The sequence below is a fragment of the Aristolochia californica genome, unplaced genomic scaffold (genome assembly GCF_029961685.1).
Source record: "Aristolochia californica isolate CCGP_79_NKW_82.1479 unplaced genomic scaffold, dmAriCali1.0.hap1 SCAF_12, whole genome shotgun sequence".
NCBI classification, from domain to species: Eukaryota; Viridiplantae; Streptophyta; class Magnoliopsida; order Piperales; family Aristolochiaceae; genus Aristolochia; species Aristolochia californica.
In genome coordinates, this window is record NW_027181793.1 from 24,870,825 (window position 1) to 24,885,508 (window position 14,684).

General features: G+C 35.3%; 2 protein-coding genes across 2 annotated transcripts; both read left to right on the plus strand.

Annotated features, from left to right (window-relative positions):
- The first annotated feature begins 5,248 nt into the window (after window positions 1-5,248).
- On the plus strand, window positions 5,249-8,864 carry LOC137945415 (eukaryotic initiation factor 4A-14-like). Its single transcript, XM_068791299.1, has 5 exons — window positions 5,249-5,449; window positions 6,405-6,473; window positions 6,569-6,675; window positions 6,784-7,214; window positions 7,904-8,864. Exons 2-5 carry the CDS (start codon window positions 6,406-6,408, stop codon window positions 8,537-8,539), a joined length of 1,242 nt encoding a protein of 413 aa, XP_068647400.1. The 5' UTR covers window positions 5,249-5,449; window position 6,405; the 3' UTR covers window positions 8,540-8,864.
- A 1,865-nt stretch (window positions 8,865-10,729) lies between these two features.
- Window positions 10,730-14,684, plus strand: LOC137945972 (single myb histone 4-like). The gene is made up of 6 exons (XM_068792096.1): window positions 10,730-10,972; window positions 11,577-11,776; window positions 12,899-12,983; window positions 13,813-13,896; window positions 14,045-14,327; window positions 14,417-14,684. The coding sequence occupies exons 1-6, from the start codon at window positions 10,823-10,825 to the stop codon at window positions 14,446-14,448; spliced, it is 834 nt and encodes a 277-aa protein (XP_068648197.1). The 5' UTR covers window positions 10,730-10,822; the 3' UTR covers window positions 14,449-14,684.

Consider the following 14,684-nt stretch of genomic DNA (forward strand, 5'->3'; position numbering starts at 1 on the left):
TTTCTCTGCTCTTTATCTCAATCCCAGAGTTTTCTCCAAATCCATTCAAACTCTCTCGAAAGAACCTCCAAATCCTGAAAATCAATGAAAGCGCTAATGTGTGAAGATTGACATGTGGGAACGGCTTATGAGAACTCTGCAACCGAAGGTGTAAATCCACAAAAATCAGCCATGCACGGAAGGAAGAGTAAATGAAAATCGCCACAGCGCGCTGAACTGGACCCTGCACATTTATGGCTTTCAATGGACTGGCATTGCATGTGAACCTGCTAACCTCTTGCGAGAATAGCTATGCACAGTTTATTTAATTCGAGCAAGACTATAGTGTAACGGTCAATGGCTTCTTGATGAAGTTCACCTCCTGAGTGGGCCTTTTCACGTCTCTTGGATTTTATTACCCTTCAATTTAATGGATTCCATTCTATGTATTTGGAATTTGGCTACCTGCATTCAGAAATAGGACATTACTCTAAAGTTACCCTATACCGATATCCGTAGATATGCCTGAGATTTTGAGGATCCTGGTACGTTCCTGATGCCGAAATGCCAACCTACTCCAAACCAAGTCAGGATTTGTTTAAAACAGCTAGGCCTAGTGGAGCCAATGGGTCCATTCAAACGTACAAATCAGACATGCCTGGTCCTGAAAATAATGGATCCTGAACTGGTCCTGGTCCTGGTACAAGTGTTCATGGTACAATTTAATTTCCGTCGTTAATCACAATATTCTATTTTTTTTATAATTTTAAATATAAGTTAGAGCTCCAACATATACAAATTCGATGCCAGGACCGATGTATTTTTTGCATTTCAGCACATCCCCCTCCTCTCACTGGTACATTTGAAATTATATCGCCTGATACTCTTAAATATTATGACCACCATAATACTGATACATAGTCTGTGGATTCACGATAGGATTTATAATACTCTGGAGTTATTTCAACTCGTTTGAACTTTAAAAAAATTAAATTCCCGGAGTCTATTATATTTGAAGCCTAAAAGGAATTCAGGCTTTTGCGTTGTTATATCTTTTGATATTGGCAAACATTTCAACTTCTTCAGACCTGCAAATTATTTGATAGACTCTGAGTTGGGTTGGATTTGGGCTTACACCTTTTTAGAGATTGAAAAGCCGTTCAACAAAAGTTTTTCTTAAGTATCAGGTAATCTTAGTCTCCTAATTAATTTTGACATAACTTCCTTCAATCTGGAAATTTGTTTTAATGAACTGCCATGTTCTATTGAAGAAAAAATGGGCCTGGTGGCACCACGAGGTCTAACAGCGAGGATTTATAGCTAGTTCTAGTTTTATAATCAATAGCTTATCTTACTCTTTGGGGAAAGTTCAAGGACATGTATCTCAGTAGTTGTAGATGAGCAAAGTTATTTTTACTGTAAAATGTGTTTCTCTTCCTCTCCGAAGTCTTTCCGAGCCATAACATTAATCCCTTTTTCTTGGCTATTTTTGTTGGTCTCATCATACTCAGGAAGACATCAGCTAGCCGGATCACGTCAGGTTGACACCACATCAGTAAACAATGGTGTTGGAGTGATAAAATACTGATTACCCGATTTATAAACAAATACGGTAGATAAAATACTAATCGTATACAAATTCAGGTAAAACTAACCAATTACCCGTATACCATTTTGTTAAACGTAACAGAAATGGGTAGAACTCATTCCATACCTGATTACCCAGTTACCTAGGCTTGAGTGCATTTCCCGCTTCTGCAATCTGTCAATTACATCTTACCAAGCATATATATATGAGTTTATGATAATGCAGCTATACTAAGATCGGAAGTAACATATACTATTGAGGATATTCCAGCCTTGGAGAGAAAATTTGGACATCAACAGCAGCAACTAAAAATGAGCTGATACACTAATGAATCTTTCAGAAGTTAAACTCAACTCGGGGGACAAGAAAGTCAAAAGCAAAAGCAAAAAACTTTTTAAACAACAACTTTTTTTTTGAGAGCAATGAGAAAACGATAATTCCTTCAAAGCTAACAAAATACTTTTAGAGTGGCACGAGTCTCAGCTGCCTACAAGAATGATTAGAAGGCTAGACTCAATCTCTCAGTTCTGAGGGGCCAATGGGGCATAAAAAAAGGCAAAGAGATATGACATAGTAAAATGGATGACCATTAATAAGTTGAGAAGCAGATTGATTAGATGGTGAAATTAATATGTTGAGAAGTTGATTGATTGAGCAGTTTATGCTGTGGCATCTTGAGATCTGGGGTATTTTCAGGCAAAGGCAAGCTTGAGTAGAGTTCCATGGCTGACTAGCCTATCAGAGAAACATCAGATAAATTAAAAAAAGCTATTTTTTTTCCTGAGCAAATGACTGGAGTATTCAATTTTCTTAGAGTCCTTTCTAGGGAACTGAGTTTTAGATTTATACATAGGGAGGGATAGCTGTGTGTAAAGAAAAATGTAAGAACAGTTTGACAAGGGACTTTTTTCCCCTACAATATATTATCTACTCCATCTGACTGGCTTTGGGTTCGAGGCCCAGGAACCCAGATCGATGCAAAATACCAAATGAATCTATTAGTTATTTCATAAATCTGTATGCTACCTTTTTTTTCTTTCTTTTTAACTTCATTCACAAATAACAAAAAGTATTTTGGTAGATGTTCTGAAAAATCTATCTGGATACATAACTGTTGATGCTGGTTGACACAAATATAGAAGTCATGTTACACTGATGAATCACAAGCCCTCCATTTGATTATATATATCCATTATAGGCAATATGTGTGTTTTTGCCAGTATCCTTACACCAGGACTCTTTTCTTTAGGAACTCCTAACCTTCTCCTCAAACATGAGCAAATGTTGTGAGATTATCAAGTCCCTGTATATGTAATTCTTTCATGGCACCCAAACCAACCACTGATCCCTGACCAAATTGAAAATTCTATAGTCTATAATTTACCAAAAGAAATCCTGAACATAGGTCTATTTTTCCTGTTCCTCAGATTCAGCATCTTAATAGACAGATACATAGTATCAAATTTTGTTCAATATAGGTGCAGGCATAACATAGAAGTTGTGATCTACAAAAGAAAAAGTTTGGAAGGCAGGGAAGATGCAGATAACTACCAGCACAAGAGTAATAGGTAAGAAAGCAAGATTCCAGAAGACGAGAGATTTAAGCACCTATAAAATGACAGGCAAAATTTTCTTGCCCACTGAAAGAAACTTATAGCATATATATTTGTGGTAAACATTCTTCCAGGATAAAATTATAACTGATTAATTTTTACTGCTTAATAAAAAAAACATAACTTACACTAAATCAGCCATTGTATTTAATGCTAGATACAGAGAAAAAAGATCAAGATGGAGGAAAGCAAAAACAAAAATTGCTACTTCTAATAACAAGGCAAAAGAAAATTATTGGTGCACATGCCTTCACATTTTCCATTTTTCAGAAAAGAGTTTACAGCAAGACTAGGAAGATTTTCTTTCTAAAAGATATTTAATGTGTCCATTGCACAGGTATAAAATATGCACCTGCCTGATTGCTTGATTGGCGTGCAACAATACACTGCAAGTAGTTTGAATGGCCCCTAAAAACCATTTTGCACATGCTTTTTTCCTGAAAATGTCAATGGCAACACAAACAGTAAGACACTTTTGAGATTACAAATGTTTTAAACATAGTAGAAAATTAAGTAGGATATTTCAATATAAGTCTTTCATGATCTTAAGAGGACCAGCGTAAAAAAATAAAAAATAAAAAATAAAAATCTAAAGAAGAAACACACCCCATGAATTTACCTCAGGAAAATGCATACCACATCCCAATAGTAAGCACAAGAATCACCAGCAGCTGCAAAAACTGATCCCCCATAGTGGGCAAAAGCAAAAAGGATACATTAAATATTCAGGAAAATGTAAAATCACCCACAATTTTGTAAGCACTATGTTCATCCAATAAGGGCAAATACAAACACAATAAGAAAATGATCGTAGCTTTTCGAAATTGACAACTTTTTTCTCAACAATGATTGTCATAATCAGACCTGTTTTTCACATTCTGAATATTATTATTGCAAGACCTCTAAATGCTGGCATAATGAGCAAAATTACTGATCTGTAAATTTATTTTACTTAAAGACGAAGGCTCTAATAAAAAGCTTGGCTTAAAAGTGACCCTTATTTTTAATGAATTCTCTTTCTCATTTCTTTCAAAAACCAGACAAGGAGACCCTTGTTTCAAAAAACTAACCAGATGACTTACCAGAGAGAGGAGGGATAAAAAGAGCTGGCATGGATGGTGCAGATTTTATCCTATTGAGCAATATATCTACAAAAGGGGCCAAAGTTGGGGTTTCTGCAGAGCATTTTTCATTTAGGAGAACTTTATTGTACTCTATGGGGGCTAAATGATGGAGAGAACCTTCCTCAACAACTATGTGAGCTCAATAGCCTGAATGACAAACATGTATAAATATTTCCTCCAACTTCCATTTCAAGTAAATCAGGCAGACTACTTGAGTGACTTTACAACAAACCTCACTAACAAAGAATCCTCCTCGTCTCCATAAAACTTCACATCATATGCAGGGCCGTCGTGTCCTCGGAGAATGCAAAATGGTTCCGCTACAGAAAATCGAGCATAGACTTCCACGTAACAAATCTTGATCAGTTTAACCAAGCAGCAGCTGAGATTAAGTGCACAACAATGGAAGCACGGTCAGCAAACTTTCCTCTGCAGCTGGCCCTTTGACGAGCACTCTGGCTGCTCATAGAATCATATGAACAGAATGAATATTAGTACAGCTGGAGAATCCACCTTGATTATACACATAACGGCGCATTCACACGAGCACAAACAGCTCGAACTGAAGACTCGAATCTTGACGATAGGATTATAAACGAGGAAAAGAAAGCCGAAATCAACAGAAGCAAATACATAATGATTCATAAACGAGTAAATACAAATATTTACTTTAGATTTGATTCATAACCATATTAGGTTGAAAATTTGTTAACAACTTCAATTAATTTTTACTATGCCCCCTACAAAAAATTAATGGGTCCACCCCTTAAATATAGGGTTTAGGGTTTAGAAGTAATATAAATAAGACACGTGGCATAAGACTCATATTATAAGTACTAATAAAAATATTTTTAATTTTACAATTTATAAAGAACGTTTTTAGAATAGTTATAAATACATCGCACTTCCTTCAGAAGAAGGAAACCTGGCTGATATTCTTTAACTCGACAGAGAGGGCGAGATTTTGACTTTTCATCGAGGCGATGTTTACCATTTCGACACAGAAAGTACAAATCCTAGTCCTAACCTAAAAATTTATTGTGTTTTTAACTCCTGTATGGGAAAAAGAGAAGTATTCTAGCTTGGCCTTTTGTTCTTCCTGCAAAAGAAAACAGCTCCAGATCGTCGCTTACCTCTGCGTTCAGGTTAGTTCTTGTTCCCTGACGCTGTGTTTCTTTCCGGTTCAATGCATGCGTCTCTTTGTTACCTAAAATCGCGGTGATGAGGTCTCTTATGGGATCGTGTTTTGCGTGGAACCTGGTGTAAATAACATCATAGCCGAATTCCCGTGTGGGTGTTCCGTCGTTGTTCGTAGCATTGGCATTAGTCATCTTTGTTTTGTTTCAGTTCCCTAGCATCTTCTACTAATAAGCATGGCGTTTGCAATGTGTCAAATATGGACTGGATTTTTCATGGTGGGATACGATTTGGTTGTACTGCACCGTTTTATCTGTTTTTTATTGATTCATATGATTCTTTAACCTGATAATGCGTGTTTGGAATAGTTTCAACGGTGTCTCGAAACTTTGGCCTCATGTACGTTACAGAGTAAATTGACCGGGGCACTGTATGCGGATTTAACCTGAGCAAGTATATTTCTATGGAACGAGGTTTTCATTAATATATAGACTTATTTTCTCGGCATGATTTTGTACTGAGGACATGAACTTATAGTTTACATCCAAATCCATATGTTTTATCTGTGTCGGAGTATATTGCATCTGTTTGCATGCCTCTGTTATTACGGCTTAGCTCCCTTCGCTTGAATAGTTGTAGAGTGGGTTTGAAGTTTATTTAGTCTCAGAGACATGCTGGGTTGATGATTTGCCTCAGCAACCTGGATCGAGTTACTTAAGAGTTGGATCAATCGTCTCATGTGTTAGAAAAATTCATCATGAATTTGTTTTGCATCATTGGTAATTGCATGACACTATTTCTTAAATTAATCAGGATTTATTGTTTTATATGGTCTGAGTGTGTTCGAAATAGGATAATTAGTTGGCATCATATTTTACATTCAAGCAGAAATTCTGCTTATCTGACATTATCACATCAGACACAGCAACGTTTAGGTAACATATTTCCTCCGTGTATTGACAGAATGGCAGGAATGGCCCCAGAAGGATCACAATTTGATGCTCATTTGTATGACAACAAGATGAATCAGTTGTAAGCTCTGGATTTTTATCAAAAAAATTTTTTATCTTTTGTGTGGGATTTGAGATGTTACATGGTCAATCTATTTTTTATTTTTTTTAATATAGGTTTGCAGAAAGTGGGAATAACTTCTTCACGGATTATGATAAAGTTTTTGAAACTTTTGATGCAATGAATTTGAAAGAGAATCTTCTAAGAGGGATCTATGCATATGGTAATTTTCCAGTTTCTCCATTTTTATCCAATCTTGTTACTAATAAATTCATATTTACAGTGAAGAAAATATGTAATGTGTGAAATTTCTTATTTTGACTTATTGAAGGATTTGAGAAACCCTCTGCCATTCAGCAGAGAGGGATTGTGCCCTTCTGTGAAGGGTTGGATGTAATTCAGCAGGCACAGTCAGGTACAGGCAAAACTGCAACTTTCTGTTCTGGAATCCTGCAGCAGCTGGATTATGACAATGTGGAATGTCAAGCATTGGTTCTTGCTCCTACGAGAGAACTTGCACAGCAGATAGAAAAAGTTATGCGGGCTCTAGGTGATTATTTGGGTGTTAAGGTTCATGCCTGTGTTGGAGGGACCAGTGTTCGTGAAGATCAGCGAATCCTATCCAGTGGTGTTCATGCTGTTGTTGGCACTCCCGGTCGTGTTTTTGACATGTTAAGGAGACGGTCCCTTTGCCCAGAATACATCAAGATGTTTGTATTGGATGAGGCAGATGAGATGCTCTCAAGAGGATTCAAAGACCAGGTATATTCTTTACCCCAACACGGTCCCTAATCATGGTTTATTGTTGTCCTCATTCTTTTGGTATTTCTTTCCGTTTTCTTGTTAGAAGCTGCTAGGTGCACTGGTGTTTAATTACTTCCGAGCAACCTTTAAATTCGGTGTGATTTCTATTTGTTTTGCAGTTTAACTTCTGATATATGCTTACCAAATGCATTAAAGAACGTGCTTAACTTTTTTCCAGTAACAGAACATACATAACTTGGATACCCAAAAAACTAAGTGAACTGCTATTTCTTTTTCATTCATTTTGCAAGTGGACCTGCTTTTAGAATTATCTTTCTTACTTGGCTTATTTCTTCACCATTTTTGCATTGCTTATGTCCTAGCACTGCCCTGTTTTCTTGCGGGCATCTTCTGTTTCTTCACGCTGATAAAGATCTGTTTCTCTTTTCCTTGTTTGTGCTTTCTTGGTGACATAGGTCATCATTCATTTGATTCATATCATACTCCGCTCTTTGTAATTTATAGCTAGTATGTGACTCATGGTTTCGGCTGTAGCAATGCTCTTGTTACTCTTTGCATTATTTACACAGGGTTACTGAGAGATGACCATGAGTGTCTTGTTTAAAGTGTCATTGCTTTTGCTACTTGAGTTACTGTCCTAATGCTCGATCTTCTTCTTTTTATTTATTATTATTGGATGGTTTCAGATCTATGATATTTTCCAGCTCCTCCCATCTAAAGTTCAAGTAGGAGTATTTTCTGCCACAATGCCTCCTGAGGCCCTTGAGATTACTAGAAAATTCATGAGCAAACCAGTGAGGATCCTGGTGAAGCGGGATGAGCTAACCCTCGAGGGTATTAAGCAGTTCCATGTTAACATTGAAAAGGAGGAATGGAAGCTTGAAACACTTTGTGATCTCTATGAGACCCTGGCCATCACACAGAGTGTCATTTTTGTTAACACCAGGCGCAAGGTAGATTGGCTGACAGACAAGATGAGAAGCAGGGATCACACTGTCTCAGCCACTCATGGAGACATGGACCAGAACACCAGGGATGTGATTATGCGCGAGTTCCGTTCTGGATCCTCCCGTGTGCTCATTACCACAGATCTCCTGGCCCGTGGTATCGATGTTCAGCAGGTCTCACTGGTCATCAACTATGATCTGCCCACTCAGCCAGAGAATTATCTTCACCGCATTGGACGTAGCGGTCGTTTTGGAAGGAAGGGTGTCGCCATAAACTTCGTCACTCGTGATGATGAGAGGATGCTTTTCGACATCCAGAAATTCTACAATGTGGTCGTCGAGGAGCTGCCATCGAATGTAGCTGATCTTCTTTGAAGTGCTTGTTGAGATGAAGATTTCTGCGTCTGTTAATTAGTTACTTTCGTTTGTTTTTATTTTTATTTTAAGTTGGGTCTCTGAGGACGAAGCAATGATAGACTCCCTTAGAGCTTGATGACTGCCGAAGCAACCGTCGAATCCTTGGCCTGTGATGGGCATCTGGGAGGGTTCTGGTGTTACAAAATTTTACTGGGGTAGGAATTATTTTAACTCGTAACTGCTAATCACTGATGCAGTTTTGCTTCATCTTTAGTTTTTACTCGTAATGTAATTTAAGCTACTTCTTTTTCAAATAATTGGTGGCAGTGTTTGCCTTTTCTTAATCTTCCCTGCTATTTGGCTTATTTAATCCGATGAGTGAATGCTTACCCATCGTTCAAGCAGATAAGTTCGGCGCAAGTGATGGGAGTTGGCAAAGAAATAGCTAAATGATCTCTAATAATTCGACCAGTATATGATGTAAAGGCGACGCGAACGGCATGAGCTTGCGCCAATTGCTAAATGAGCTTGTTTTATATTTTACTAAAATGGAATATTATATAATAAATTATATATAAAACAGAATTTATAAACTAATCAGCCAATTGAAAATATAAAACACAAAATAATAAAATAAATAAAAATGAAGAATTTGATTAAAATGTGTAATAAGGTAAAATAAGACAATAAATTAATAAAACCCACAAGTAAAATTAAATAAACAACGATGATAGGAAAATACAACTGATGAAAGTAAACAGAACTTATATTATTAATGCAAAGCAGTAAATAAAGCACACTGTTAAATAAAACACAATAAAATATAATAAAAATAAAATTTAGGGAAAAGGAATATAAAATAATTATAAAAAATTATAAATGTAGAGAAAATATATCCTAAAATTAGAATAAAAATGAGAATTAATAAAAACTGAAGCGTAAATGAAAAATGGAAAATAAAATAAAAAATAAATGAAATTAAGATATTGCTTTAAAAAAGATAAAATATTTTATAAAAAATAAAATTAACTGAAGAACGTTGAAAAAAATATTTCACTGAATATTTTGTAATAATAATAAATAATGATAAAATAAAATATTATACAAAATAAATAAGTAAATAATGCAAAATAACATAGAAAGTTAACTAAGATAAAAATGAAAAATAAAGCATACATGAAATTTTAATTAAAATTTTAAAAAATTAAATTTAAAATTAAAATACTTAAAATAAATTGTTTTAAATAATTAAAATAATGAAATTAAGAAATTTCCAAGCAATAATGAACTAAAAAAATATTTTAAATAATTAAATTAATGAAATTAAATAAATAAGTACATTGAGTATTTTATAATAAATAATAAATAATTATAAATTAAAATAATATGGAAAAATTACCCAAAATATAGTCCAATATAGTAAATTAAAAATAATAAGACTTTATAAAATAGTTTAAAAAGAAAATTATACTAGTAAATAAATATTTTTTATTAATATTAAGTAATAAAAATACAATAATTTAATAATGATAAAAACGAAAATAAATATATAGGATCAAATAATTAAATAAAAAAATGAAAAAAAAATGGTTAAAATAAATAAAATATAATTAAATTACTAACATAAATAAAGTAAAAAGGTCGATAATTTTTATTTAATTGTTTATCATTCAAGGGCAAAAACTTTGGGGAGCGCAATATAATTAAAAAACAATATCATATTGTAAAATTATACAAATAAAGGAATATTTTAGAATTCAAATACTTTCCAATAAAAATATTTAATAATTTTTTTGAATTAGTTGAATATCATTTTTCAGAGCCAAAACTCCAGATTTCAAAGTTTTAGAACTGACTAAACCTATATTATGTTCTTTAATTAGAAAAAAAGAAGAAGCAAAGCTACGTGTCTACGTGTATTAAATTTTAATTTAATAAATTATTAAAATAAGTTTATTTTTTATTCTGCATTTATTTCTTATCTCATTTATTTTATGGTTGATGCTTATTTAAAATTTTATTTGTTTGAATGTTAAATAAAATAATAATTTACTGACTTGATCATGGCACATATTAGAAAAATTATTTATAACTAAAATAAATAAAATAAGGCACCGGGTCGGGCTGATCCGAACCCGAAATCCATATGAATTATAAGCTCGTTGTACTTGAGAGTCGCCAGCCGTCACGCCCGTGGGCCGTGGTCACTGTTTCATTCGCTGTCTCTCTCATCGGGTTGGTTTTTCCAACCCGATTGCAGTTGGAGAAAACGAGTCAGCTCCAGTATAGCCCTAAGTAGCCATGGGAGCTCCGAAGCAGAAATGGACGACGGAGGAAGAAGAAGCTCTGCGAGCTGGCGTCGACAAGCACGGTGCTGGCAAATGGAGAACCATTCAAAAAGATCCAGAATTCGGCCATTGCCTCGCTGCGCGGTCCAACATCGATCTAAAGGCATTCTTCCTATTTTTCTGCTATCAATTATTTTATCCTGATTTTTCTTTGAATTGGAAGCATGAACTCAGTTCCTTTAAATTTTATTATTACTTCGGTCTTACGTTAGATTTTACTTATTTCACTGACATTTTGTGAAAGTTGGCAGGTGTTTCTATCTATGTTTCCTTGAGTTTTAGTTTGAAATTTGTGTTTCTGTTTTCTGCATTGTATTGTCTGATTGTACTAGTGATTGTGTATGCGACATGGCGGGGGGTGGTGTTGGGTGGGGTTTTGGGTTTTTGCAAGAATGAACTTAGATATTAGCTAATAAGTGAAGCTACTGTTACGTGTACGTGTTTAGTTATGAAATTTCAAAGTGAGCTCTTTCCTACTATAAATGGATAAAAACTCATGCTACTGTATCTCAAAATGCATGTCTTTGGCCTCTAGATCGGATGATAGGTTATTGCATTTAGTACAACTTCTTTCCTTCCAGGAACTTCTTGTCTTATACTCTTTTATATAAGTTAGTCTTGTATACCTTTGCTTAATATTTATTTTGTTACTTACAAGAGGATATTACTGGTCTGCTGAGGAGCAGTTTAATCTTTAATGTGTTCAGGATAAGTGGAGGAATATGAGCGTTAGTGCCAGCGGCCAAGGATCCCGTGAGAAAGTAAGAGCTCCAAAATCAAAGTCTCTTGCTGTGGTTCCATACACTTCAACTCCAAGTGCTTCTGCTTCCCCAGCAGTTGCTCAAGAGGCACAACCTACTGGATCAGAAACTTTGAAAAGCCAGCAAGATGTGAAAAGCCCGCTTATGTTAGCCATTCTATTCCTCATACTTCCATTGTCACAGTCTTTGCTTGTAGTTGATTTTTTTTTTGGAATGTTGGTTCTTTTCCAAATTATATTGGGGCTAATATTTCTTCAAATATGTTTTGGAAAAATGGATTGTGTGAATTCAATCTTCCGTTTTGTTTCATATTTAAAAAGAAGAGAAATGGAGCAAATTTGAGTAGGTCAGAGAATGCTAGGCCGTTATGGTTACCAGGACATGAGAAATGTTTCAAATAATTGAGAAAGGGAAAATGCTTGTTGAACTTGGTGAATTGGCAAAACTGCAAGATGGAATTATGTAATTCATAAGAGTACAGTAGGGATGCTAAGTATCATTTAAAAAAAAAAAAGAGTACAGTAGGGATGCATATCCATTTTGATAAATCTATGCTGTTACTCTCTCTCTCCCTCTCACTTTTGTTGGAAGAATAAGGGAACATAGAAGATTCAAGCTTCAAGAAAGAGTTAAATATATGGTGAATTAAATCTAAGGTTAAGTACCAGTGTAAAAACTGTCAAAGGCTGCACCAAGGCTCCCAAGCAATTTGTTCAGCCTTGTTAATGGTATGGAAGAGACCCCATTGTTGATTGGTTAAGCCCCTAGGCTATTATTTTAAAACTAGCAAATAAAAGAGTTTCCAATTTTGTTGACTATGCCAACAGTCATGGTCAAGAGTCTCTGCAGCTACGGTCTGACAAACTAAAAGAGATTGAGATGGGAGGGGGAAAAAACTTTAGGAAATTAAAGACTCTTCAATCTCGTGGAAGGACTGGATCAAAATATCAAATAAGAATGAATTTTGAAGTAGATCACTGTCGTTGTTCTCTTTGTGTGGGAAGCATTATAGCTTCATCTCCATGTTTCTTAATGAAAGGCATGAATATAATAAGTAGTCACCTCTAGTCTCTTTTGAGATCAAGTATAGGCATACATTCCAACATGTGGGTGGTTGATTGTTGTTTAGAGAAATCCTTGCCTTGTCGGTGAAGGTGTGTTCACTTCAAAATGATATTTGCCATATTGATATTGCACCTCATCATTTTTAGTAATTTCATCTGGTGCCTGTTTGAAGTTATATTGTTTAATTGAATTCCTTGTATCAGATACAACACAGTAATCATGGAAGCACTTTCTGCCTTGCAAGATCCAAATGGATCAGATGTCAATGCTATCTGCCACTTTATTGAGGTCAATACTTTTCTTTTCTTTTTATTCTTAGGTGGTTATTTAGGCGAGTGCATTGACAGATTTGCGACATGACATGGCCTGACTTTAGAATTTTAAATCTTGGTAGCAGACTAGCATTTTTGCAGCTAGCTTAAATTAATATTGTTCTACTTTTATGGTCAATGTGGTGATTCTTTGATTTGTCTTGGTGGATCTTGGGATATTATTTTTAAAAGTGTTCTGACGATAAAATAACCGTGATGTAATGCTTGGGTGCTGGTTAGGTTGTGTTATTATGGAGATAAATGCAGTGCTGGTAAAGTGACTAGCTGTGTATTGGACGAGTCATGCAAATGCTTTGAGGTTGTTGTTGACTTTTACAAAATAGCAGACTCATTTTTTTATTTTGAAGGTTCCCAATACATAATTGGTGTCCAAGATCCAACATGTAGTTTGATGACACAAAACATAATGACTCTTGGCCTCAATTTGCTGTTAAGTTTGGGAATCTCTTTTTACTTGGATGCTCTTGTCTGGGATTTAAGTAGGATTGATTGATCTTAAAGCTGGAACATCATTTAACTTGGGTCAGGAGAAGCTTTTTGGGTGGAGCTTGTTTTGAAAAATCTATTGGTTACCTCTACTGAGTTTTATGAAATTCATTGGAGATGGGAAGAAAGAGGATTTTAGGTTAGATTGTGTTACAGTAAGCAGATTTTTTTTTTTTTTTTTGGGTGCTAAAACTCCTTTCATGTCAAGGAAAAAATTGATGTTCCTGTTGAAAGTCAACACATTTACATGAACACGTTTTCATTTTCATTGTTCTAACAAATTTTTCCATTTGGTACAGCAAAAACATGAGGTTCCTCCCACTTTTAGAAGGGTCCTTACTTCCAAGTTGAGGCGGTTAGTAGTGCAAGAAAAAATTGAGAAGGTATTGAAATTTTCAGTCCTCTGTTGACACGTTGGAAAAGTAAATTGCAAACATTGACTTATACATGATTGACCATAAAAACAACAGGAAACACAAAAAACCACAAATGCGCACTCTCAGGTGTCTAACATGATTTTCTATATAACAGGCTCCTAATGGTTACAAACTGAAAGATTCATCATTTGCAACAAAAACTCCAACGCTGAAACAAAAAGACCTAGTTCAACGGTCACGTCCGCCTCAAACGTCTAGCTTTAACAGGGCTGCTGATGCTGCTGAGGAAGCATCCATGACTGCTGCATACAAAATTGCAGACGCAGAAGCAAAGTCATATTTAGCTTCACAAGCAGTTAAGGAAGCAGAAAGGGTCTCAAGGATGGCTGAGGAAACAGATTCTCTTCTACAGATAGCAAAAGAGATATTTGACCAATGTAAACACTGGTAGTTTTTGGTTTTAAATTTTTTTTTCTGCTTTATATCTTGTTCTCTGAAGAACATAGTCTTTACCTGCTTGCTACAGGTTTGCGTGGAGAAATTGTGAGCATGGCCTGAGCTGCAGGTTTTGGGAGATACCAGTTTGTGAAGGGTTGTGAAGGGTCGTGCAAGTAGCTTTACTTTCATAAGCAGAACTTGTAAGTAGCTTTGCCTGGTTACTAACCACTAACCTCATACTGGTTGTTTGTAGATGTACAAATGTGTAAAGAAACCAGGTTGAGAAAGCTGCCCTGTCTGTTTGTTCTTCTGTATGGCACAACCTTGGATCTGAAAGCCCCGTTTCTTTATCTAAA

What these genes read in the sequence shown, in the direction of transcription:
- LOC137945972 (XM_068792096.1), top strand. Translation starts at nt 10,823, where the DNA reads ATGGGAGCTCCGAAGCAGAAATGGACGACGGAGGAAGAAGAAGCTCTG. An exon ending in GGTCCAACATCGATCTAAAG is followed by an intron (nt 10,973 to 11,576) that starts GCATTCTTCCTA and finishes TAATGTGTTCAG; the next exon opens with GATAAGTGGAGGAATATGAG. An exon ending in TGCAAGAAAAAATTGAGAAG is followed by an intron (nt 13,897 to 14,044) that starts GTATTGAAATTT and finishes TCTATATAACAG; the next exon opens with GCTCCTAATGGTTACAAACT.
- LOC137945415 (XM_068791299.1), top strand. Translation starts at nt 6,406, where the DNA reads ATGGCAGGAATGGCCCCAGAAGGATCACAATTTGATGCTCATTTGTAT. An exon ending in GACAACAAGATGAATCAGTT is followed by an intron (nt 6,474 to 6,568) that starts GTAAGCTCTGGA and finishes TTTTTAATATAG; the next exon opens with GTTTGCAGAAAGTGGGAATA. An exon ending in CAAGAGGATTCAAAGACCAG is followed by an intron (nt 7,215 to 7,903) that starts GTATATTCTTTA and finishes GGATGGTTTCAG; the next exon opens with ATCTATGATATTTTCCAGCT.